At 41.2% G+C, this 24172-nt stretch overlaps 1 protein-coding gene across 1 annotated transcript; it reads left to right on the top strand.

Annotated features, from left to right (window-relative positions):
• Positions 1 to 23912, top strand: LOC133040843 (thymosin beta-4-like). The gene is made up of 3 exons (XM_061121053.1): positions 1 to 92; positions 20781 to 20886; positions 23447 to 23912. Exon 3 carries the CDS (start codon positions 23457 to 23459, stop codon positions 23670 to 23672), a length of 216 nt encoding a protein of 71 aa, XP_060977036.1. The 5' UTR covers positions 1 to 92; positions 20781 to 20886; positions 23447 to 23456; the 3' UTR covers positions 23673 to 23912.
• The last annotated feature ends 260 nt before the right edge of the window (positions 23913 to 24172 follow it).

Below are 24172 nucleotides of genomic sequence, written 5' to 3' on the forward strand. Positions count from 1 at the left end.
GCCCGGGGCAGGCGCCTGCTCATTCCTCCCTCAGCCCGGGGGCGGCGGCGGCCCCGGGCGCGCGGGAGCAGCCGCGCCTCAGGCGGGCAGAGGTCAGTTCCGTCTCCTTCCTCCCCGACCGCCGGCCGCCGTGGGGGCCTCCGCCGCGCAGCCTCGGGTCGTTCGCAGCTGCTCTCTCTGGCGGTGGCGGTGGCGGCGGCTGCGGGAGAGGCAGCGCGTCCACGCGGTGCGGGGCTGCGGCCCGGTCCTTGCCCTGTGGCACTCTAGGCCCCGAGAGCGCGGAGCAGCCGGGGGCCTTCACCGTTGGGCACACGCCGGAGAGGAGCCGGCGTGTGGGGGTGGGACGGATGGCGCGGGCCGGCCTCCGGCCCCGACTCGCGAGTGGGCGTCCCCGGGCGGCGGAGTGTGAGGTGCGCGCGCACGCTCCCGGCCCCGCCGCCGCCCCTCCCCCGGCCCGCCCGGCCCGCGCTCCGGCCTCGCGCCGCTGCAGGCTCCAGCGCCGCCCTCCCGCCAGCCGCCGGCGCGCCCCCCGGAAGCGTCCTGCCACCGCCGTCTGGGTGCTTGGGGGGAGAAGGTCTCCCGTCCGCGCTTCAGTGATAACTTCACCCGTGCCGGGCTTTGCCATCGTCACTCGTGGGACTGACCGAGCGTTTGGGGAGGGGGTGGGAGGTCACCAAGGCTTCGCTGCAATCAAATTACTGGGACTCAAAGGATCTGATGACCAAGGTTAACGTTTAATCTTGCTCTGTGGAAATCATGTCTTCAGTTGTGGACCGTTGATCCCTTAGGGCTAAAAGACTGGGTCTCCAACTTCTTTGCAGCCCCATGCACGTCGTTGGGCACCCGAGGCTCGAGTCATCTCTGTTGAGCATCAACCAAGTGCCTGGCTCTGTGTTTAAAACGGCGACCTTTCGTTTAGGTGTCCTGGTTGAGGAGTCTCCAGCAGCAGTCCATATGACCCCACAGGACAGCAGCCTCGTCGTCATTCAGTTTCTGAAAGACCTTCTCCCAGCATCTCCTTCACACTCCTCACCACCACCGCTCCTGAAAAAGAGATAATAAGTATGAACGAGGAGGTGCTAGAACCCCAAAAGACAACAATATTGTTTAAATTAAGCCTGAAAAGCAACCTGAGTTGATTTCTGTTATCCATAGTGTTCAGAACCATGTTGTGATTGGTGATGGTGGTTTAGTCTCCAAGTCGTGTCCGACTTGCGACCCCATGGGCTACAGCCTGCCAGGCTCCTCTGTACATTAGATTCTCCAGGCAAGAATACTGGAGTGGGTTGCCATTTCCTTCTCCAGGGGAGTCTTCCTAACCCAGGAATTGAACCCGGGTCGGTCACCTGCATTGCAGGCAGATTCTTTACCAACTGAGCTATGAGGGACGCCCCCGTGTTGTGATTAAGAACAAAAAATTTATATGATACACAAATACTCTTACTTCCAACTTTGAGATTTTGTTTGATATTAAGATGCCATTCCCTCTACACATACTTAGAGATAACTGGGAATTGGAAAGGAGTCCCTTAAGTAGCAGAGACAAAAGGTCAGCCTTAGCTAAAAATCAAACAAAAAATCCTCGTTCATTGGCACGATTCAAAGTACATTCCAGTCTGCACTATTTCCAGAAGTTCTGCATATCTAACCACCTACCATATGACAAAAGAAGTCATTGTCATTGATTCACCAAATGAAACAAAGACATAAAAATGTTATGTGCCACCTCTCACCCATTCAGGCTGGCAGCCCAATCCAAAGTGAGATTTGTGTTGGACACTTGTGAAAAGTAGATGTAAAAAATTCCCTGCCTTCCCAATGTGTCTTTATAAAGTGTGCCAATTATATGAATAAGTTTCTAATGCTGAGCCTCTCTGTAAGCCAAAGGAGAAGAAACCCATGGGTTTCCAACTGTTGAGGTCATTACTTTCCATGGAAAGATCAGGGGAAATAAATTTGATTTCTAAATGAAATAGAAAGTTATATAATCCTTGAAGGATAAATATTATCTAGATCAACACCAAATTGTTAACCACAGACATATCAATCATGAAACCTGCTTTAACCTAGTAGACAAGTATGACTCATAGCTGGTGGAGAAGACTTATCTGTGTCCCTCTCTCTTGCCCTTGCCTGTTTTGCAAAATTCACTTTTCCTTTAGGAGAGTAAAAACATCATTACTTAAATTAGAGGTTATTACAAATGCAGTCTGCAATTCTAAGGCCATTGATGATGCTGTTGATTATCTTACTGTAATCCTACACAAGCATCAAAAACTGTGTGTTTTCATTCTAGAGACTAGTCCCTGAAATGATTTTTAAAAGAATCAGTATTGCTTTGTTGATCTTTAAAAGCAAGTCAAAAATATATTCATAAATTATGACTACAGTATATAAAATTATGTGTATAAAAAATTTAAAGGGAATATTTGAAGAAGACTATAGCTGTTGTTAAGCATAGACTTACCAATCATGAAACCTGCTTTAACCCAGTAGAAAAGAAATGCAAAAAGGCAAAATGGTTGTCTGAGGAGGCCTTACAAATAGCTGTGAAAAGCAAAGGAGGAAAAGGAAAGATATTCCCATTTCAATGCAGAGTTCCAAAGAATAGCAAGGAGAGATAAAAAGCCTTCTTCAGCGATCAGTGCAAAGAAATAGAGGAAAACAATAGAATGGGAAAGACTAGAGATCTCTTCAAGAAAATTAGAGATACCAAGGGAACATTTCATGCAAAGATGGGTTCGATAAAGGACAGAAATGGTATGTACCTAACAGAAGCAGAAGATATTAAGAAGAGGTGGTAAGAGTACACAGGAGAACTGTACAAAAAAATCTTCACAACCCAGATAATCACGATGGTGTGATCATTTGCCTAGAGCCAAACATCCTGGAATATGAAGTCAAGTGGGCCTTACTCGCATCACTATGAACAAAGCTAGTGGAGGTGATGGAATTCCAGTTGAGCTATTTCAAATCCTGAAAGATAATGCTGTGAAAGTGCTGCACTCAATATGCCAGCACATTTGGAAAACTCAGCAGTGGCCACAGGACTGGAAAAGGTCCGTTTTCATTCCAATCCCAAAGAAAGGCAATACCAAAGAATGCTTAAACTACCGCACAATTGCACTCATCTCACAAGCTAGTAAAGTAATGCTCAAAATTCTCCAAGCCAGGCTTCAGCAATAAATGAACTGTGAACTTCCGGGTGTTCAAACTGGTTTTAGAAAAGGCAGAGGAACCAGAGATCAAATTGCCAACATCCACTGGATCATCAAAAAAGCAAGAGAGTTCCAAAATAAACATCTACTTCTGCTTTATTGACTATGCCAAAGCCTTTGACTGTGTGGATTACAATAAACTGTGGAAAGTTCTGAAAGAGATGGGAATACCAGACTACCTGACCTGCCTCTTGAGAAACCTATATGCAGTTCAGGAAGCAACAGTTAGAACTGGACATGGAACAACAGACTGGTTCCAAATAAGAAAAGGAGTACACCAAGGCTGTATATTGTCACCCTGCTTATTTAACTTATATGCAGAGTACATCATAAGAAATGCTGGGCTGGAGGAAGCACAAGCTGGAATAACGGTTGCCAGGAGAAATATCAATAACCTCAGATATGCAGATGACACCACCCTATGGCAGAAAGTGAAGAGGAACTAAAGAGCCTCTTGATGAAAGTGAAAGAGGAGAGTGAAAAAGTTGGCTTAAAGCTCAGCATTCAGAAAACTAAGATCATGGCATCTGGTCTCATCACTTCATGGCAAATAGATGGGGAAACAGTGGCAGACTTTATTTTCTGGGGCTCCAAAATCACTGCAGATGGTGACTGCAGCCATGAAATTAAAAGACACTTACTCTTTGGAAGGAAAGTTATGACCAACCTAGATAGCATATTAAAAAGCAGAGACATTACTTTGCCAACAAAGGTCTGTCTAGTCAAGGCTATGGTTTTTCCAGTAGTCATGTGTGGATGTGAGAGTTGGACTGTAAAGAAAGCTGAACGCCAAAAAATTGATGCTTTTGAACTGTTGTGTTGGAGAAGACTCTTGAGAGTCCCTTGGACTGCAAGGAGATCCAACCAGTCCATCCTAAAGGAGATCAGTCCAGGGTGTTCATTGGAAGGACTGATGCTGAGGCTGAAACGCCAATACTTTGGCCACCTCATGTGAAGAGTTGACTCATTGGAAAAGACCCTGATGCTGGGAGGGATTGGGGGCAAGAGGAGAAAGGGATAACAGAGGATGAGATGACTGGATGGCATCACTGACTCGATGGACATGAGTTTCAGTAAACTCCGGGAGTTGGTGATGGACAGGGAGGCCTGGCGTGCTGCAGTTCATGGGGTTGCAAAGAGTCGGACACGACTGAGCGACTGAACTGAGCTGAACTGATAGCTGTTGTGTTAAGATGGTATTATATATGGTTTTTCCACATGTGCTCAGTTTGTATTACTTTTATAATTAAATAAAAAATTTTAAATAGACTGACATTTGAGAAAGTTAAGGTCAAATTTCAAATAAGTGGACAGAGTTGTAGCAAAATGAACACACATCTGAAGGCAATCAACAGGAAACAGAGCCTATGTGAGCAGGTGGCATTTTCCTATAGCTCAGATAGTAAAGAATCTGCCTACAATGCAGGAGACCTGGGTTCAATCCCTGGGTCAGGAAGATCCCCTAGAGAAAGAAAGAAAGAAAGTGAAGTCGCTCAGTCATGTCCAACTCTTTGCGACCCCATGGATTGTAGCCTACCAGATTCCTTCATCCATGGGATTTTCCAGGTAAGAATACTGGAATGGGTTGCCATTTCCTTCTCCATGAGATCTTCCCGACCCAGGGGTTGAACCTGCATCCCCCGCATTATAGGCAGATGCTTTACTGTCTGAGCACTAGCGAAGCTCTGGAGATGGCAACCTGCTCCAGTATTCTTGGCTGGGAAATCCCATGGACAGAGGAGCCTGGCAGGCTATAGTTCATGGGGTCAAAAAGAGTCAGACATGACAGAGCACACACCCAGACATAGACAAGATTCCAAAATGACAGATGAATTTCCCTTTTATAAATCCATATATATTAATATTTTAGGAAATAGGAATTATTAAGTTCATAATAAAACAATTTATCCCGACGGTTCAGATTTATAGGACCATTACTGAGATCCACTTATGTATTACAGTCTAACAGCTATTTGTTCAATCATACCTTTTCCATTATTGAAACAATTTAACATCTATTAACACATACATCTACTAGCACACATACATACACCATCTAGCTCTGTTTTCAGTGAAACTGAAGTCATCTACTAGAGAGAAAAAATATAGCTGGAATGCAAAAAGAGGCTTTTGATTTACTTATATAACCTGTTCCATCTTAGTTTCAACTGGTTCCCAAGGAAGATGTTATAGGAGAAATTACGACATCACCATTAATGTGTAGAAAAATTACTAAGTTTTGGCCAGCTCTTTCCACTCTTGCATTCTTCTATAAAGTTTTTTTCCTAGAGGTCAGGGATAAGCTGAAGTTCAAGGTTATGAAACTCTCAAGTTAGCTCTCTGTAACTAAAGGATAAAGGATCCTTTAACTAAAGGCAGATCCTTTACCACTGAGCCAGCAAGGAAGCCCCTAACCCATGAGCCCTTGAGGCTTCAGTTTGTCAGATAATTGTCAATGCTCACCTATCTCCCCACACCGAACTGTGTGCTCATTGAGACAGGTATTCCAACTTATTTCTCCAAACCTCTGGCACCTAGTACAGGCTATATTACATGGTAGTCCTTCAACAAATATGTCTTTCATAAGCAAATGCTCAGACAGACAGGTGAAGTTTTCTGGACTCTGCTGACTTGTTGATATCCTTTACCTTGATAAAGGATCAGCTTAGGGGCTTCCTTGCTGGCTCAGTGGTAAAGGATCTGCCTGCCAATACAGGAGACTCGGATTGGATTCCATCCCCGGGTTGGAAAGATCCGCTGGAGAAGGAAATGTCAACCCACTCTCATTCTTGCCTGGGAAATCCCACAGACAAAAGAGCCTGGTGGGTTACAGTCCATGGGGTCGCAGATGAGTTGGGCGCAACTTGGTGACTAAACAAGTCAGGAGAGTCCAAAAAACTCCACCTGTCTGTCTGAGCCAAAATACTTGAGGCACATTTGCTTATGAAAGACACATTTAAAAAAAAGAAAAGAAAAACCCATTTGTTGAAGGACTACCATGTAATATAGCCTGTACTAGGTGCTAGAGGTTTGGAGAAATAAGTTGGAATCCCTGTCTCAATGAGCACAGAGTCCGGTGTGGGGAGATAGGTGAGCATTGACAATTACCTGACAAACTAAAGCCTCAAGGGCCCATGGGTTCACTGAAAGGACACCAAAGTGAGGGGAGGGAGACTGGAAGTATGTCAAGGATGGTTTCTAGATCAAATGTTTGAGCTGAGCCTTTAACCAGCAGGGAAGAAGGCTAGTGTTCCAACATAGGGAGCAGAACATGCACAGGCATCCAGAGTTGCTTGTTACTACCGCTTAACCAGAAACTTCCCTGCTTTATTACAGTAAATATGTTGCTTGACCTAAACCCTCAATACTCTTGAGCCATGCATACTTACTCCGTCACTTCAGTCATCTCCGACTCTTTGCAACCCCATGAACTATAGCCCGCTGGGCGCCTCTGTCTATGGGATTTCCCAGGCAAGAATACTGGAGTGGGTTGTTTCACCAGGGGATCTTCCTGACCCAGGGATTGAACCTGTGTCTCCTGCTTTGGCAGGTGGATTCTTTACCACTGAGCCACCTGGGAAGCGGGAATATGAAATTTTCAAATTTTAGAAAAACATGTGACTATGTAAACACATGACTAGGACCTCTGAGTAAGTAAGTGTTAGTAACTTAGTCGCTTAGTCATGCCCGACTCTTTGCAACCCCATGGACTGTAGCCCACCAGGCTCCTCTGCCCATGAGGTTTTCCAGGCAAGGATACTGGAGTGGGTTGCCATTTCCTCAGGGCCAAGCCATGAGGAAGCCAGACGCTTCAGCATCACTGGCCACATAGTAAATTGTTTCTCTGTGAACCCAGCTATACCTAAAGCTAGTTCATCCTTTGAACTTCTGAGTTACACAAGCCTGTAAATTTCTTTTATAGTCATAATTAGTTTCTGTGACGTACAATGTAAAGAATACCCAGGAAGTCTTTGCATGGAGGTGCTGTGGCTCTCTCTAATATGTGAAGCATCAATAGTTCCACAAGTATAAAGGATAAGGGACCAGAAGGAACTCACTCTTTCAGGCAACCATCAGACTTGGGTCAGGGATGACAGTGGGGAGAAGGCCTAAAATGGAAAGGGCTGAACACAAATGACAGCAGAAGAGTACTGCAGGGTGTTGTACACCAGGGAGTTGTATTCTAATGAAACGCTCCTACCCACCCTTCCCCTACCATGGGAAAAGTGAGGCCAAAGAAAAGGAGTTGCCTCTAGCACATGCCATGTTCTTTCTCGTTCCTCCAACCTTTTCACAGGTTCTTCCCACTTTTTTCACCTGCCAACTCCTACTCATCCTGATGCCTATAGTAAAAGCTATCACTCATATTTACTGAATCCCAGCTATGGGGGAAGCAATATCTCATTTAATAATCATAACAACCCTATGAGGTATGTATTTTTATTTTAATCTTATAGTTGAAGAAATAAGAATAAAGAAGTTTTCCAGTGTTTCCAGGTTCACACAGGTCAATGGCAAAGGTAGAATTAGGTCTAAGATTCTCCAGTCCCAGAGCCTGGATTTTTTTCATTATATGCAGCTGCTTTCCATATTTCCTTTACCTTTTGATATCTAGAACATATATAGCACTGACAGTGGATGTGCAATACTATTTAGTGAATGAATATATAAATCAGTGGCATACCATCAGCAGACAAATGGATAAGGAAGCTGTGGTACATATACACCATGGAATATTACTCAGCCATTAAAAAGAATACATTTGAATCAGTTCTAATGAGATGGATGAAACTGGAGCCCATTATACAGAGTGAAGTAAACCAGAAAGATAAAGAACATTACAGCATACTAACACATATATATGGAATTTAGAAAGATGGTAAAGATAACCCTATATGCAAAACAGAAAAAGAGACACAGATGTACAGAACAGACTTTTGGACTCTGTGGGAGAAGGCGAGGGTGGGATGTTTCGAGAGAACAGCATGTATATTATCTATAGTGAAACAGATCACCAGCCCAGGTGGGATGCATGAGACAAGTGCTCGGGCCTGGTGCACTGGGAAGACCCAGAGGAATCGGGTGGAGAGGGAGGTGGGAGGGGGGATCAGGATGGGGAATACATGTAACTCCATGGCTGATTCATGTCAATGTATGACAAAACCCACTGCAATGTTGTGAAGTAATTAGCCTCCAACTAATGAAAATAAATGAAAAAAAAAAAAAAATCAGTGGCATATATTGTCAAGATAACTGCCTTGAGTGGATTAAAAACAGCTTTAATATGAGGCTTTACAAAGAACGCTTAACCTCCTTTAGCATCAGATTGCTCTTTATAAAGGTGGATGGGAATATCCAATTTTGAAGAGTCCATAGGGGCTCCTGGGTTTCCTTGGTGCTTGTTAGAGAAAGTAAATAAATAGTCTTGTTTAGGCTTCAAAAATAAAGCAGAGTAGGCCTCGGACCTTGCTTCTAACCTGCCTGGACATTGCCCCAACTGTGAGTGACTGTAGGTGACTGCCTCCTGTGAGTTTAAGACTGGCAGCACCATAGAGAAGATAGGAAACTGATTTTGAGATTGTTTAGCCCCTGGACGGGGTCTGGTGAAGCAAGCCCCAGGCTTAGCAACATTTAAAGTTTTACAAGACAAATGAAAGTTGCTCAGTCTTGTCTGACTTTTGTGACTCCATGGACTGTACAGTCCATGGAATTCCCCAGGCCAGAATACTGGACAATTTCCTTCTCCAACCCAGGGATCGAACCCAGGTCTCCCCCACTGCAGGCGAATTCTTTACCATCTGAGCCACCAGGGAAGACCCTTGTTTTTACAAGACAAAACAAACAGCATTAACATGAAACCAGGCTTGCAATTTGCTCACAGACTGATGATTATATTAATTTGTGAGATTATAAGTGGGAACCCCAAACTGCAATCTCTGAAGTCTCACCCAGGGAGTGGATGTGCTGCCTGGGACCTTTTCCCAATTGGACTCAAGATGTGCTGTGACACGGGACTTCCCAGTGCTGTCTAAGTCTGGATGTTGGTCAAAACCCGATTTGGTGATGTATCCTCTGCTCTTTCTATTTCTCTTTTAATGTTAGTATATTGAAAGTAAGCTAGATAATTCTCTAATAAGTATTTGGATTATTTAAATATATGTAACGAGTGGCTTGGGCTTCCCTCGTAGCTCCAGTCGGTAATGAGTCTGCCTGCAATGCAGGAGACCCAGGTTCAATTCCTGGGTCAGGAAGATCTCCTGGAGAAGGAAATGGCAACCCACTCCAGTATTCTTGCCTGAAGAATCCCATGGACAGAGGAGCCTGGCAGAGGACCCCTATAGTCCATGGGGTCACAAGAATCGGACACGACTTAGTGACAAAACCGCCACCGCCACTTGGGTACTTATATCACACTCCTTCACACTCAGGAGCGAGCTACCTGATTGGGGAGTGCTCTTACATTCGTTGGCTTATAGGCTTTGACTGAACGGAACTAATCTATTAAAAAGTCCCAATTACTGAGGACTCATTCTTTTGTTCCCTTTCTGCCCCAGAACTAGTGCAACAATCTTTTGTGAACATGTCTGCTTGTCAGACCCCGCATTCCCCTTTGCTGGGCTGTCCTGAGGCCAAGTTTTGTGGGAGTGAGGGGTCAGCTGAGAGTGTCTGAAGCTTTTTTGGATTATAGATCTAGAACCTTGTTCTTTATTAGCTTATCTGTAATAGAGCTGACATAAAAAAAAAAAAAAAAAAAAAACCCTCCTCTTGACTATCCTGTATGTCTTCATTTAAAATCAGTGGGGGAAAGGGGTGGGACATGCAATTTACTGATCCTCTCAAATAATTAATTATGGCTATAACCTAGATGGTAGAGGGAGGGTATGTGAGAGGTAAAGCCACAGATAAAAGTATTATATCTACTACTGTGGGCAAGAATCCCTTAGAAGAAATGGGGTAGCCCTCATAGTCAACAAAAAAGTCTGAAATGCACTTGGGTGCAATCTCAAAAATGACAAAATGCTCTCTGTTCATTTCCAAGGCAAATCATTCAATATCACAGTTATACAAGTCTATGCCCCAACCAGTAATGCTGAAGAAGCTGAAGTTGAACAGCTCTATGAAGAGCTACAAGACCTTCTAGAACTAACACCCAAAAAAGATGTCCTTTTCATCATAGGGGACTGGAATGCAAAAGTAAGAAGTCAAGAGCTACCTGGAGTAACAGGCAAATTTGGCCTTGAAGTACAAAATGAAGCAGGGCAAAGGCTAACAGAGTTTTGCCAAGAGAATGCACTGGTCATAGCAAACACCCTCTTCCAACAACGCAAGAGACGATTCTACACATGGACATCACCAGATGACCAATACCAAAATAAGATTAATTATATTTTTTCCAGCTGAAGATGGAGACGTTCTATACAGTCAGCAAAAACAAGACTGGGAGCTGATTGTGGTTCAGATCATGATCTCCTTATTGCAAAATTCAGACATATTGAAAAAATAGGGAAAACCACCAGACCATTCAGGTATGACCTAAACAAAATCCCTTATGATTATATAGAGGAAGTGAGAAATAGATTCAAGGGATTAGATCTGATAGAGTGCCTGAAGAACTATGGACAGATGCTTGTGACATTGTACAGGAGTCAGTGATCAAGACCATTTCCAAGAAAAAGAAATGCAAGAAGGCAAAATGGTTGTCTGAGTAGGGCTTACAAATAGCTGAGAAAAGAAGAGAAGCTAAAGGCAAAGGAGAAAAGGAAAGATACACCCATCAGAATGCAGAGTTCCAAAGAATAGCAAGAAGAGATAAGAAAGCCTTCCTCAGTGATCAAAGCAAAGAAATAGAGAAAACAATAGAATGGGAAAGACTAGAGATCTCTTCAAGAGAATTAGAGATACCAAGGGAACATTTCATGCAAAGATGGACACAATAAAGGACAGATATGGTATGGATCTAACAGAAGCAGCAGATACTAAGAAGAGATGGCAAGAATACACTGAAGAACTATACAAAAAAAGATCTTAATGACCCAGGTAATCACGATGGTGTGATTACTCACCTAGAGCCAGATATCCTAGAATGTGAAGTCAAGTGGGCCTTAGGAAGCATCACTACGGACAAAGTTAGTGGAGGTGATGGAATTCCAGTTGAGCTATTTCAAATCCTAAAAGATGATGCTGTGAAAGTGCTGCACTCACTATGCCAGCAAATTTAGAAAAGTCAACAGCAGACACAGGACTGGAAAAGGTCAGTTTTCATTCCAGTCTTAAAGAAGAGCAATGCCAAAGAATGTTCAAACTACTGCACATTTGCACTCATCTCACACACTAGCAAAGTAATCCTCAAAATCCTCCAAGCCAGGCTTCAACAGTACATGAAACGTGAACTTCCAGATGTTCAAGCTGGATTTAGAAAAGACAGAGAAACCAGAGATCAAATTGCCAACATCCATCGAATCATAGAAAAAACAAAAGAGTTCCAGAAAAACATCTACTTCTGCTTTATTTAATTCCCTGGTGGCTCGGATGGTAAAAGCGTCTGCCTACAATGCGGGAGATCAGGGTTTGATCCCTGGGTCGGGAAGATCCCCTGGAGAAGGAAATGGTAACCCACTCCAGTACTCTTGCCTGGAAAATCCCATGGATGGAGGAACCTGGCAGGCTACAGTCCATGGGGTCACAAAGAGTTGGACACGACTGAGCGAGTTAACTTTCTTTCTTTTCTGATTTACTGACTACACCAAAGCCTTTAACTGTGCATTATGGCAAACTCTGGAAAATTCTTAAAGAGATGAGAATACCACACCACCTTACCTACCTACTGAGAAATCTGTATGCAGGTCAGAAGCAACAGTTAGAGCCAGACATGGAACAATTGACTGGTTCCAAATCGGGAAAGGAGTACGTCAGGGTTGTATATTGTCACCCTGCTTATTTAACTTATATGCAGAGTACATCATGAGAAATGTTGGGCTGGATGAAGCACAAGCTGGAATCAAGATTGCCAGAAGAAATATCTCAGATACACAGATGATACCACCCTTATGGCAGATAGTGAAGAGGAGCTAAACAGCCTCTTGATGAAAGAAAGAGGAGAGTGAAAAAGTTGACTTGAAACTCAACGTTAAAAACACTAAGATGATGGCATCCAATCCCATCACTTCATGGCAAATGGAAGGGAAAACAATGGAAACAGTGACAGATTTTATTTTCTTGGGCTCCAAAATCACTGCAGATGGTGATTGCAGCCATGAAATTAAAAGACACTTGCTCCTTGGAAGAAAAGCTACAACCAACCTAGACAGCATATTGAAAAACAGAAACGTTACTTTGCTGACCAAGGTTCATCTAGTCAAAGCTATGGTTTTTCCAGTAGTCATGTATGGATGGGAGAGTTGGATTATAAAGAAATCTGAGCACCAAAGAATTGATGCTTTTGAACTGTGGTGTTGGAGAAAATGCTTGAGAGTCCCTTGGACTGCAAGGAGATCCAACCAGTCAATCCTAAAGGAAATAAGTCCTGAACATTCATTGGAAGGACTGATGCTGAAGCTGAAACTCCAATACTTTGGCCACCTGATGCGAAGATCTGACTCATTAGAAAAGACCCCAATGCTGAAAAGATTGAAGGCAGGAGGAGAAGGGGATGACAGAGAATGAAATGGTTGGATGGCATCACCGACTGGATGGATATGAGTTTGAGCAAGCTCTGGGAGTTGGTGATGGTCAGGGAAGCCTGGCATGCTGCAGTCCATGGGGTCACAAAGAGTCGGACATGACTGAACTAAACTGGACGAAACTGAAAGCCAGAAGGTTAAACACTAGAAAGATTTCTGCTCAAGTTGGTACAGTAAGGTCATGCTTTGATCTACAAACTTTACTTCACACAAATAGTAATGATAGTGAAAATAAAGAGAAAGCCAAACTGATGTAACCAAGCTCTGTAACAAAATAACTCTTTTCTTAGATCAGAAATGGAACTGAAACAGAAAGAACTTAGCAAGTCTGCAGCTAGAGACCCACTGAGGTAGAAAGTTTGAAACCCAAAATTTGTGTCTCCTGTGAAGTGACAGCAACTAAACAGGCTCCAAACAAGGTGCAGGACAGTCTTAGTTGTTGAAGTCGGGAACTTGTGAGAGGATACTGAAAATAAACTGCTGCCAGCCCACTGCCTGGGGAAGCAGAAGGACAAAAAGACACAGCCTTGGAATCAGGAACTAAGCCAAGTAGGTGGCCAAGTGACTAGTTCTGCAGTATCCCCAACACCACTATGCAGTAGGAGTACAAAATGCCAACAGTAATCCTGATTCCAGAACAAAAGTTCAGGAAGGCATCTGGAAGCAAAAATCATTGAGCCTGAAGGGGTGAGCACAAAGAGGGCAGGGGAGGGGGGAGCATACTAAATTAAAATAAGACAGAAAAAAGCAAATAGAAACTTCACTCAAAATGAGCCTGACCACCAAATTCCAAAGATATACAGAAGTCTCATACTATGAAAGATGGCCAACAAAATGAACACTCAGAATATGAATTTACTCCAAATAAAATTACACTATGATATTATGTGACAAAGATTTTTTAAATTAATGTTTCACATTATCAAAGTGATAACTGAAGGCCCAGCATTCATTTTAAAAGGAAAAGAAATTAGGAAACAGATACAAGTTGCATGAAGAACAGGTAAATGAAGTAAAGATGGGGGAAAAAGACAATAGAAATCTTGAAAATAAGTATATGGTCATTGAGATTTTTTTAAAAATCAATGGACAGGTTAACCCTGGAGCTGGCCAAAGTTGAAGGGAAGAAGTAATTCATCCAGAACATAGTAGAGAAGAATCCACCCAGAACATAATATAGAAAAATAAAGTTATTTTAAAATGTGAAAAAAAATTGGTATTCAGGGGATTATATTGAATGGCTTCCATATATGTCTCTTAAGAATTCCAGAAGGAAATACTGAAAACTGAAGGGAAGAGTGGACAAGTTATACTTTAAAAATGAAGAAATGACGGAAGGTTTTCTAATCAGAACATCAGAACACCATGTGTACTGAGCAAGATAAATAAAAGTAAATGACCACTTCGGTCACATTATAGTGAAACTACAGAGAAATAAGGATAAAGATAAAATCTTAAGTTACCAAGAGGAAAATACTGATTACCTTCAAAGAATCTATGGAGTTCTCCAAAGCAACAGCAGAAGAAAGAAAACAATTGAGTATCTTAGAAGTATTGAATGGAACATTATCAACCAAGTATTTGATTTCCAGATAAACTACCATTTCAAGAGAGGGCAGAACAAAGACATTTTCAGTCATAAAAGACTAGGGAGTTTTCCACCCACAGACCTAAACTAAAAGAACTACTAAAGAATGTACTTCCCCCAATGAGAAAATTAAGCCCAGAGAGAAAGCATAGGATACAGAAGGTTCTAGTGAGGGAAGAAATTAATAAACTGTGATGGTAGAATTGAAAATAACTACTTTAGGAGTATGGTATTAACAGACACAGACTACTACAAGTAAAATAGGTAAGCAACAAGAATTTGCTATATAACACAGGGAACTATATTCAATATCTTATAAAAACCAATAATGGAAAATAACCTGAAAAAATACATACATATAACTGAATCACTTTGCTGAAACTAACACAATATTGTGAACCAGCTATATTTAACTAAAAAATAGTTATATTTATATTTAACTAAAAAAATAATACTTCAGTACTGAAAAAGAAGGAAAGAAATGTTTTCAATGGGTAGTTAAAACATGCTAAGTCCTTTGTCATGTTTGGAAGAGAAATATAAATGATTGTGTCTGAATACTTTGTCTATAAGATATTTTATATTAATAAAAAACTGATCTAGAGCTTCTAAACCTGCAAAGAAAAAAGAGTAGCAAGGAATGGGGAGAGTTGATATGGAAAACTGATCATTCTATAGAAGGCAGAAAAGAAGAAAAAATCATGTCAAACAAAACCCCAAATTAAATAGAATAGTAGAATTAAATCCTATTATCAGCAAGCACAATAACTAAACAGATTTAAGTTACTTATTAAAAGACTGATTATCAGATTGTTTGGAATAATATTCAGACATATAACATTAGTGAAAAAACACAAAACTAAACCACAGAAATATTACATAAAAAGAGATTTAAAAAAAGAAGCTATCAAAATACTGTAAAAAAAAAAGTTGATGAAGCATTATTAATATGAGACAAAAAAGTATTTTGAATCAAATATACTAATTAAGAGTATCGGTACCAAGAAGATGAATGTAGTTTTCAGTTATAGAAAGCAAAACCACCAGAATTACAAAGAGAAATTGACAAGCCCACTGTCTGAGTGGGAGATTTTAATCTATCAGACACAACTATTACGTTAGTGCAAACATAATTGCAATTTTGGACCGTGAAGTTTAAATAATTATAACTAGACTTAAATACATCTTTATTAATCTAAATAGGAACCATTATAATCAACACATTTTTGCCAAAAAGAAATTAAGTTTGCTTATTCCTGTAGCATAAAAATCCATGCTACAGGATTCCATGAACTCTTGGAAAGTATTTTTTGCCTTCTGCTTGTTGTGAAAGCATTTTCCCTGCAGAAAGTTGTCAAGATGCTTGAAGAAGTGGTAGTTGGTTGGTGAGAGGTCAGGTGAATATGGAAGATGAGGCCAAACTTCGTAGCCCACTTTGTAAAACTTTTGAAGCATTGGTGTGTGACGTGTGGTCAGGCATTGTCATGAAGAAGAATTGGGTCCTTTCTGTTGACCAATGCCAGCTGCAGGTGTTGAAGTTTTTGGTGCACCTCATCAATTTGCTGAGCATACTTCTCAGATGTAATGGTTTCTCTGTGATTCAGAAAGCTGTAGTGGAACAGACCAGCAGCAGAGCACCCAACAGTGACCATAATCTTTTTTGGTGCAACATTGGCTTTGGGAAGTGCTTTGGAGCTTCTTCTTGGTCCAACCACTGAGCTGGACGTACTGGCTGTCATATAAAAATCCACTTTTCATTGCTCAAACTGTTTGAGAAATGGTTCATTGTTGTATACAGTAAGCAAAAATGACACTTCAACAATTTTCTTGATTTGGGTCAGCACTCGAGGCACCCACTTATTGGACTTTTTCACCTTTCCAATTTGCTTCAAATGCCAAACAACCATAGAATGGTCAACACTGAGTTCTTCAGCAACTCCTCATGTTGTTGTAAGAGGATCAGCTTCAATGATCCTCTCAGTTTGCTGTTGTCAACTTCTGATGACCAGCCATGGCACTCCTTATCTTCAAGACTCTTGTCTCCTTTGCAAAACTTATTGAACCACCAGTGCACTGAATGTTCGTTAGCAGTTCCTGGGCCAAATGCATTGTTGATGTTGCGAGCCATCTCTGCTGTTTTATTATCTATTTTCAATTTGAATAAGAAAATTGCTCAAATTTGCTTTTGCCCAACATCATTTCCCTAGTCTAAAATAAATATAAAATAAACAGTAAGTAATGTCATTAGCAAAAAAAAAAAAAAGCAAGAAATGTGCATTAAAATAATGTCTAACATAAGCACATTTATTTAAGAATGTATTCCAATATGAAATGCCAAATTTCAACAATGCAAAACTGCAATTACTTTTGCACCAACCTAATAGATCAAGCAGACAAAACAAACAGGTAATAGGGATTGAATCATGAAGGGCCTCTAAGAGGCTGCATTAAGGAGTTGGGTTTTATTCTGAGAGCAATAGGAAGCCATTAAAGGATTTTAAACAGAGTAATGATTACATCAGATGTCCTTTTTTAGAAGGATCACTCTAGCTGTAAAATGGAGAATGGACTTCAGGATGATCAGACTACATAAAGACAAGAGGACTATTTTAGAAAACTCTTCCTACCGTATAGCCAAGAGATATTAACCTGAACTATAAGAGAGTCATTGGTGAAGGAAAAAGTCATTGGTGAAATGTCCCAGACATTTCAAGGGACATTCAGATGGCATTGTTGATCAAATGACAGAGGAGGATCAAAGACAACATCTGTATCTGTGTTCTACAAAACCTGATACATAGCAAGGAAGAGGAGAAGCAGGGTTTTGCCAGGGGTAGGGAGAGGAAGTGGGGTGGTAGGGAAAGGTGGAGATATTGTGTCCTTGTTTTTGATTATGCCGCTTAACTCTCAGTCTGTCAATTTTGACATTCAAACTGGTTCATTAAAAAGTTATATTTTAGGGACTTCCCTGGTGGATCAGTGGTTCAGAATCCACCTGCCAATGCAGGAGACACAGGTTCGATCCCTGGTCTGGGAAGATTCCACATGCCACAGGACAACAAAGCCCCTGCACTGCCTGAATACCGTAGAGCCTTTGCTCTGCAACAAGAGAAGCCTGAGCACCGCAACTAGAGAGTAGCGCCCCCATCTCTGCCACTAGAGAAAACCGTGTGCGGCAACAAAGACCCAGCACAGTCAAGAATAAACAAAATAAATAAGTTTTCTAAAAAAGTTAAATTATGGATTTCCCTGGCTGTCTAGTGGTTAAGACTCCACTTTCAATGCTGGGGCCACAGTTTGGATCCCTGGTTGAGGAAGACTCTGCATGCTGCATGGGGACCAAAAAAAAGGGGGTAAATTATATTCAATATACAAGCAGTATACAAGTCAATTTTAAAAGGTGTCTACCAAAGATACGCTATTTTAAATTATTGGTGCTTATGGAATATTTCAATAATCTGGGCAAAAATTATACATTAACAATATCAGAAAACAATGTGTATATTTGAAATAATAATTTTTCATGTGATAATGGCACTTTAAGATTATTTATATTTTTATTGCAGATTTTCATGCTTTTCTGTACATAACAGACTTTAATTTGCCCAAATATTACAGTGTTATACAGTTGGTAGGGCTTTCCTTAGTGTATAGCAGGTATTATGAACAAGGAATTCCAATCTGTCGACCTGTGAATTTTTACAGAGTCATAGATTTCATGGCACATAGCTCCTTTTCTTTTCCTGGTTGTTCTTAATTACCTTAAACTAATTCCAAGTTTACAGTGTGTGTTTATATTTCAGAGGACAATCATTCAGCACTGACCGAAGCTAGGAAGGGTGTACATATTTTACAGCCAAAGTGAGGTTACTTACAAATGCTGGAAACTAAGGCGCTATTTTTCCAAAGGCACTTTATTCAGTATCTACAAGCATGAAAAAGTTTAAAGAACTTACAGATTTCCAATTATGAGTTTTAAGGTTTTGTATTTCTTTTACAGTCATTCCAAATGCAAATGAGGTTCCGAGTTCCAAATGTGCTATGCAGTTTCAGCCTAGTATTCTAATGCATGGAGTGGAGTGTGAGCCTGTAATACAGAAACAGGACTATTTGAACTGTCGAGAAACCCTTTGGATCCTTACAGGAAATCTGCCTGAAAGTCTGCAGACTGGAAGATTCCTGGTAGGAATAGAGCTATAAGGAGATATGTGATTCCAGTATTGCCTTTTAAGTGACGGCAAGGATGTGTTTTGAAAAGACAAAACCCTTTTTGTTTCCGGTTTTTAAAGTTAACAACTTATTTGAGCTAATTAATGCTAATATTGAATTAAATTTCACACCAGATTCTGCTGTTTATTTTGAGCCATTATCATTTTAGTTTCAGTTCAGACCACATTGCTTCATCAATTGCACCACTCTGCATTCAGGGGTAGTGCAAGCAAAATAGTGAACTGGGCTCTTCTCCTTTGGGCCCGTTGCTGTATCACTCTACTTAAAACATAATTTGGTTACCATCACGCTATATAGACATCTCTGTCTTGATGGAGAAATGCTATAACCAGAGATTCCGCTATCAAGATGTTATAGGGTTCTTCCCTATCATGGAAGTTGAAAGAACAGATGTATTATGCTTTCCTAATATTATTTAAAATTATAGTAACTTGTTAGTTTTAAACAGTATAAAAAAATTAGGCCACATCAATAAAATTATAATTCTTTATATTTCTAGCTGAGTCAGATATGTATTAAAATTAAAGGGAGTTTTCATTTCTGTCATTGAGTTGGTGGTAATTTCTTTAACCTTTATACTTCCTGGAAATACGTATGCAAGGAAGGAGAGAGGGAAAGAATTGATGCACCAGTAGATGTGAATAATGCTGAAGATTTAAACGTGGTACACAAAAATTACTGAGGTGACCCAAGGACTAAATAGTAGATAAAACCAAGGAAGGTCTTAGAATGCAGGAACAGAAAAACCAGACCCTTATCATCTTTCCCTCCCCCATGTTGTAACTATTAACGGATTTCAGGTCCTCCTGAGCAGTATAACCTGTCACCCCTCCTACCCCATCAGTTCAGTTCAGTTCAGTTGCTCTGTCGTGTCCTACTCTTTGTGACCCCATGGACTGCAGCCCACCAGTCCTCCCTGTCCATCACCAACTCCCGGAGTCCACCCAAACTCATGTCCATTGAGTCAGTGATGCCATCCAACCATCTCATCCTCTGTCATCCCCTTCTCCTCCCGTCATCAATCTTTCCCAGCATCAGGGTCTTTTCAAATGGGTCGGTTCTTCGCATCAGGTGGCCAAAGTATTGGAGTTTCAGCTTCAACATCAGTCCTTCCAATGAATAATCAGGACTGATTTCCTTTAGTCCTGACTGATTGGATCTCCTTGCAGACCAAGGGACTCTCAAGAGTCTTTTCCAGCACCACAGTTCAAAAGCATCGATTCTTTGGCGCTCAGCTTTCTTTATAGTCCAACTCTTACATCCATACATGAATACTGGAAAAACCATAGCCTTGACTACCTCATAGGGAAAAGGTATTTACCTTACTCTTCCTCCACCCAGTATATGTGCCTCATCCAATCAGCAAATGACCCACAAGACCCCTACTCCTTGTACCCTAGGTATAAAAGTGGACTAAGGACATTGTTTGAGGTCGGTTCTTCCTTGAGCTGGCCTGCTGTTCTAACAGTGTTTCTCACTCTAATAAACTTTATTTCCCTCTCATTCTGTCTCAAGTCTGGAAATTCTTTTCCAACCCACACCTGGACCATGACATTTTTGGTGGCCTATACAGGGAACATGGGGTCTCTTCCCCCACCTCTTCACTTCTCCTTTTTCATAGGGACCCTCTGTGAACAGGCAAGTGCTGTGGAAGCAACTGAGGAACTCTGGCCAGGGTTACCCTCTGCTGTGTTCTAAAGGGCCCACTGCTCACTGCGCCCCAGTAGCTGCCATCTGAATGGGTGAGGGTCTCACCTTTTGACTTCTTTCCAACTGAGGACTAGACCAAAGAATATTGTGTGGGCACGGGTCAGGCACTGAAAATATATTAGGGCGCCTGCCACATGAAGACTGCCATGTGAGGATGAGGGGGACATGGAACAGATAAGGCCACAAGGGCATCTGCCCCTAGCAAGACAACTTCTGTACACCGTGTCAGTGGTTGAAGCAAAACAGAACATTTTCCCCTGGCCACCGCCTCCCCAATAGGATTGTAAGGCAGATTCCTCAGCCTTCTCCCTTGTCCTTTCACTTCTTTCCCTTTCCGTCCGGATTGATTTACAGGAGCCTAAGTGTTGCCTCTGACCGTCCGGATTGATTTACAGGAGCCTAAGTGTTGCCTCTGAGCCATCCCAAGAGCGCCTTCCATGTTTCAGGGAATCCCAGAATGGTGAGTCACCTGGTTGCTCCCAGGAATCTCTGTCTTTCTCTGCTCGGGTCACATGATGCCTTAGTTGCATGGTTCTCAGAGGTCACATCTCACTGTTGGACGCAGCTGTTGAGACGGTCGCCCATTTTTGTCCCATTGGTTGCACAGAGATGTCACTGAGGCAAAAAGGGACGGCCTTTTGCCAGTCGGTGACTCTCAGAACCCCCATTCTATGACATATAGGCGACAGATGGGATCTGATATGTCTCAAGAGACTCTCTCAGACTCACTCCTTGGCTACATTCTCAGAAACTGGGAAATTTTGACTCTGCCAAAGGCCTGGCCCCAGTACAAACTGGGGGACCCAAAAAACACGGCCTCTGAATGGCACACTAGCTTTTGCCAAAAGCAGAGAAAAGACTCAGAATTTCCTTACGTTCAGTCCTTCATGGCCCTCAGTCAGAATCCGGATTTCAGGAACTCATGCCACATGTGTCTTTCTGTTGCCTCCCTCTCTCCTGTCCCCCTCTGTCTCTCTCCATCAGATTTCCCAGATGACCCCTACTTGACCTTTCGTATCCATATGACCTCTAGGAAAGAATTCTGGGGTTCCCTTTGGTCCAGGTCCTTCTCCTATTTTCAAAAGCCTGTGGGATCAAAAAACTCTCCTAACATTCTAAAGAGAAGGACCAAGCTTCCCCCACTCCTGCAAATTCCCTTAACCCTTCCATCTTCTGATGGGACAAAGACCTCACTTCTCAACCAGAGGGACAATCCAAGATTTTTATCAGCTGATCTGCCCCTGATATCAGAGTCAATTTGAGCACTATTTGGTCTATGTTTTAGCTATGAAACTATGACTACAGAAAGGAAAGATGACTTTTGGACACAGGATGGCCATGATATATATTCTTTAGACTCCAGAGAAAATTGGTTAAAATGAATTTTTTTTCTTGGAAACTGCAAAACCAGTTCTTTTTGCATATGCAATTACAAACAACTAGCTTGTTAAAAAGCCTGCCTAGGGAAATGTTTGAAGTTAACCCTTTCCATATCCTTGAAATACGCAGCCCACTTTGCCTGAGACCTCAGCCTTGGACAAATTAGAACTTCAAAACAAAAGAGGGGAATCAAAGAGACATTTTAAATCTCAAGCGGAAAACTATGAAATCTCTGCCTGTCTGTCTGGATTTATATATGTCTCAGTGTGTGTCTTTTTTTTTTTTTTTTTAATAATATTGCTGAAGTTGTAAATGAGTTCTAATTTAATTGGCCTAAAGAAAAGTAAGCGCTTACAAATCAGACCATTCTAAATACAGGAGAAATTAACCTAAATGAATTTCAAATTTACATGAACTGGGAAATATTCAATATTAAATATCTAGTGTTAACGTTTGTTTGCTAATCTAATATAGACATGTCTAAGAGTCGTTAACATTAAGCATAATACTTTCATTGTGCCTAGGTTTATCATAAGTTAAATATTGTTATACTGTTATATCTGTTACAAGTTTGTCAGCAAGGAAAGTAACTCGAGTGAAGAAACTTTAAAAAAAATATATAAATGAGGCAAGAGCTTTTAGATAAACTATTAAGAATAATTACACTTTAGAAATATCTGTCTAAAACAGTCTTTCTAGATATTGGTAACCTGAATTTCAAGGGTTGTGCTAAACTATGCGACGGAAGTTTAGTGAATAGCTAGGTCACTTCCAAATAAAATAAGATTCTGAAACATTCATTACTGAACACTAACTTCCTCTTACAGAGAAGCTAGAGATTTTGGACTATTAATGAATAATGTTTGATGCCATCCTGAGACATTCTCTAGAGTTTTTTTTAAGAAATTATCACTGGTAATTATGTTCACCAATCTGTAGAATTCTAATACAAAGGTCAGTTCTTGGTTGCTTAAGGAAAGTAGGATGTGTGTTTTCAGTAAAGAAGGTATGAGGAATGAAATTACATTTTATGAAGGAAAAAGGAAGTAGGTCTAACACAGAGGTGACTGTTTCAGGATGGGAGAATGAAGTAATGGCTACAGAAAGTGATAGAAGGTTTTATGGAAAGTGGACCCCAAGAGAAGAGTTTTGTGCATAAATACAAGTTTTCTTGAGATGTTGAACTGCCTTTGATAATGAATTTTAAGTTTCTTTACCTTGGAAGTGATCTGTTCTGTTTGCCTTTGAAATCTTCTTTATTACTTTGGTTAAGTGAACATATTGTTTCACAGTGATCTATATGATTCTATCTGACTGAGTGTTATAAACCCTTTTGATACTTATCAACAAAGCTTCCTAAATAACTTGACTTCTAGCTAACTTTGGGATGCTTCAGAGGGTCCCTGAGACATCCCAAAGTGCTATTAAACTACCTGGGTTCATTGGACATGTTAAATTATATGCAAAGTACTATTGAAGGTGTGATCAATCTTCTCAGGTTATACTGTGTGATGTTACTAATATAGACATCCTAAAATTCTGTGGAATTCATATAGATCTGATATGCTCTGATAAAATGTGGTCAATTATAATTCTAGTTATCATATTAAAGTGCTACTTTGTCAATTGCAATTTAATAGAATTTTAAACATGCCTTGTGGGCACTCAGCTGCAGCCACAGTGCAGACCAGACTTCACTCGCTCGCAGCTCGCTCCACGCCCTCTGCAACAATGTCTGACAAGCCCGATATGGCTGAGATTCAGAAGTTTGATAAGTCGAAATTGAAGAAAACGGAAACGCAAGAGAAAAATCCACTGCCTTTGAAAGAAACAATTGAACAGGAGAAGCAAGCAGGCGAGTCGTAATGAAGCATGCGCCGCCAGTATTCACTGCACATTCCACAAACAGTGCCTTCTTATTTTACTTCTTTTAGCTGTTTAACTTTGTAAGATGCAAAGAGGTTGGATCGTGTTTAAATGACTGCGCTACCCCTTTCACATCAAAGAATGGAGAACTACTGACAACGTAGGCCGCGCCTGCCTCTCCCATCTGCCTATGTGGCTGGCAGGGAAGGAAAAGAACTTGCATGTTGGTGAAGGAGGAAGCTGGGTGGGACGATAGTGAAATCTAGAGTAAAAAGCTGGCCCAAGGTGTTCTGCGGGCTGTAAAATGCAGTTTAATCAGAGTGCCATTTTTTTTTGTTGTTGTGGTTCAAATGATTTTAATTATTAGAAGGCACAATTTTTTAAATATGCAAATAAAAAGTTTTAAAACCTGAAAAAAAAAAAAAATAAACATGCCTTGCATGGTTTCACTCCGATGCCTTTGCAAGAATACTGGTGCTGCTGCTGCTGCGAAGCCGTTT

Source organism: Dama dama, chromosome 20 (genome assembly GCF_033118175.1).
Source record: "Dama dama isolate Ldn47 chromosome 20, ASM3311817v1, whole genome shotgun sequence".
Lineage (NCBI taxonomy): Eukaryota > Metazoa > Chordata > Mammalia > Artiodactyla > Cervidae > Dama > Dama dama.

Bases quoted from the DNA above. Each gene is read 5' to 3' on its own strand.
- LOC133040843 (XM_061121053.1), top strand. From the start codon at position 23,457: ATGCCTTGTGGGCACTCAGCTGCAGCCACAGTGCAGACCAGACTTCAC.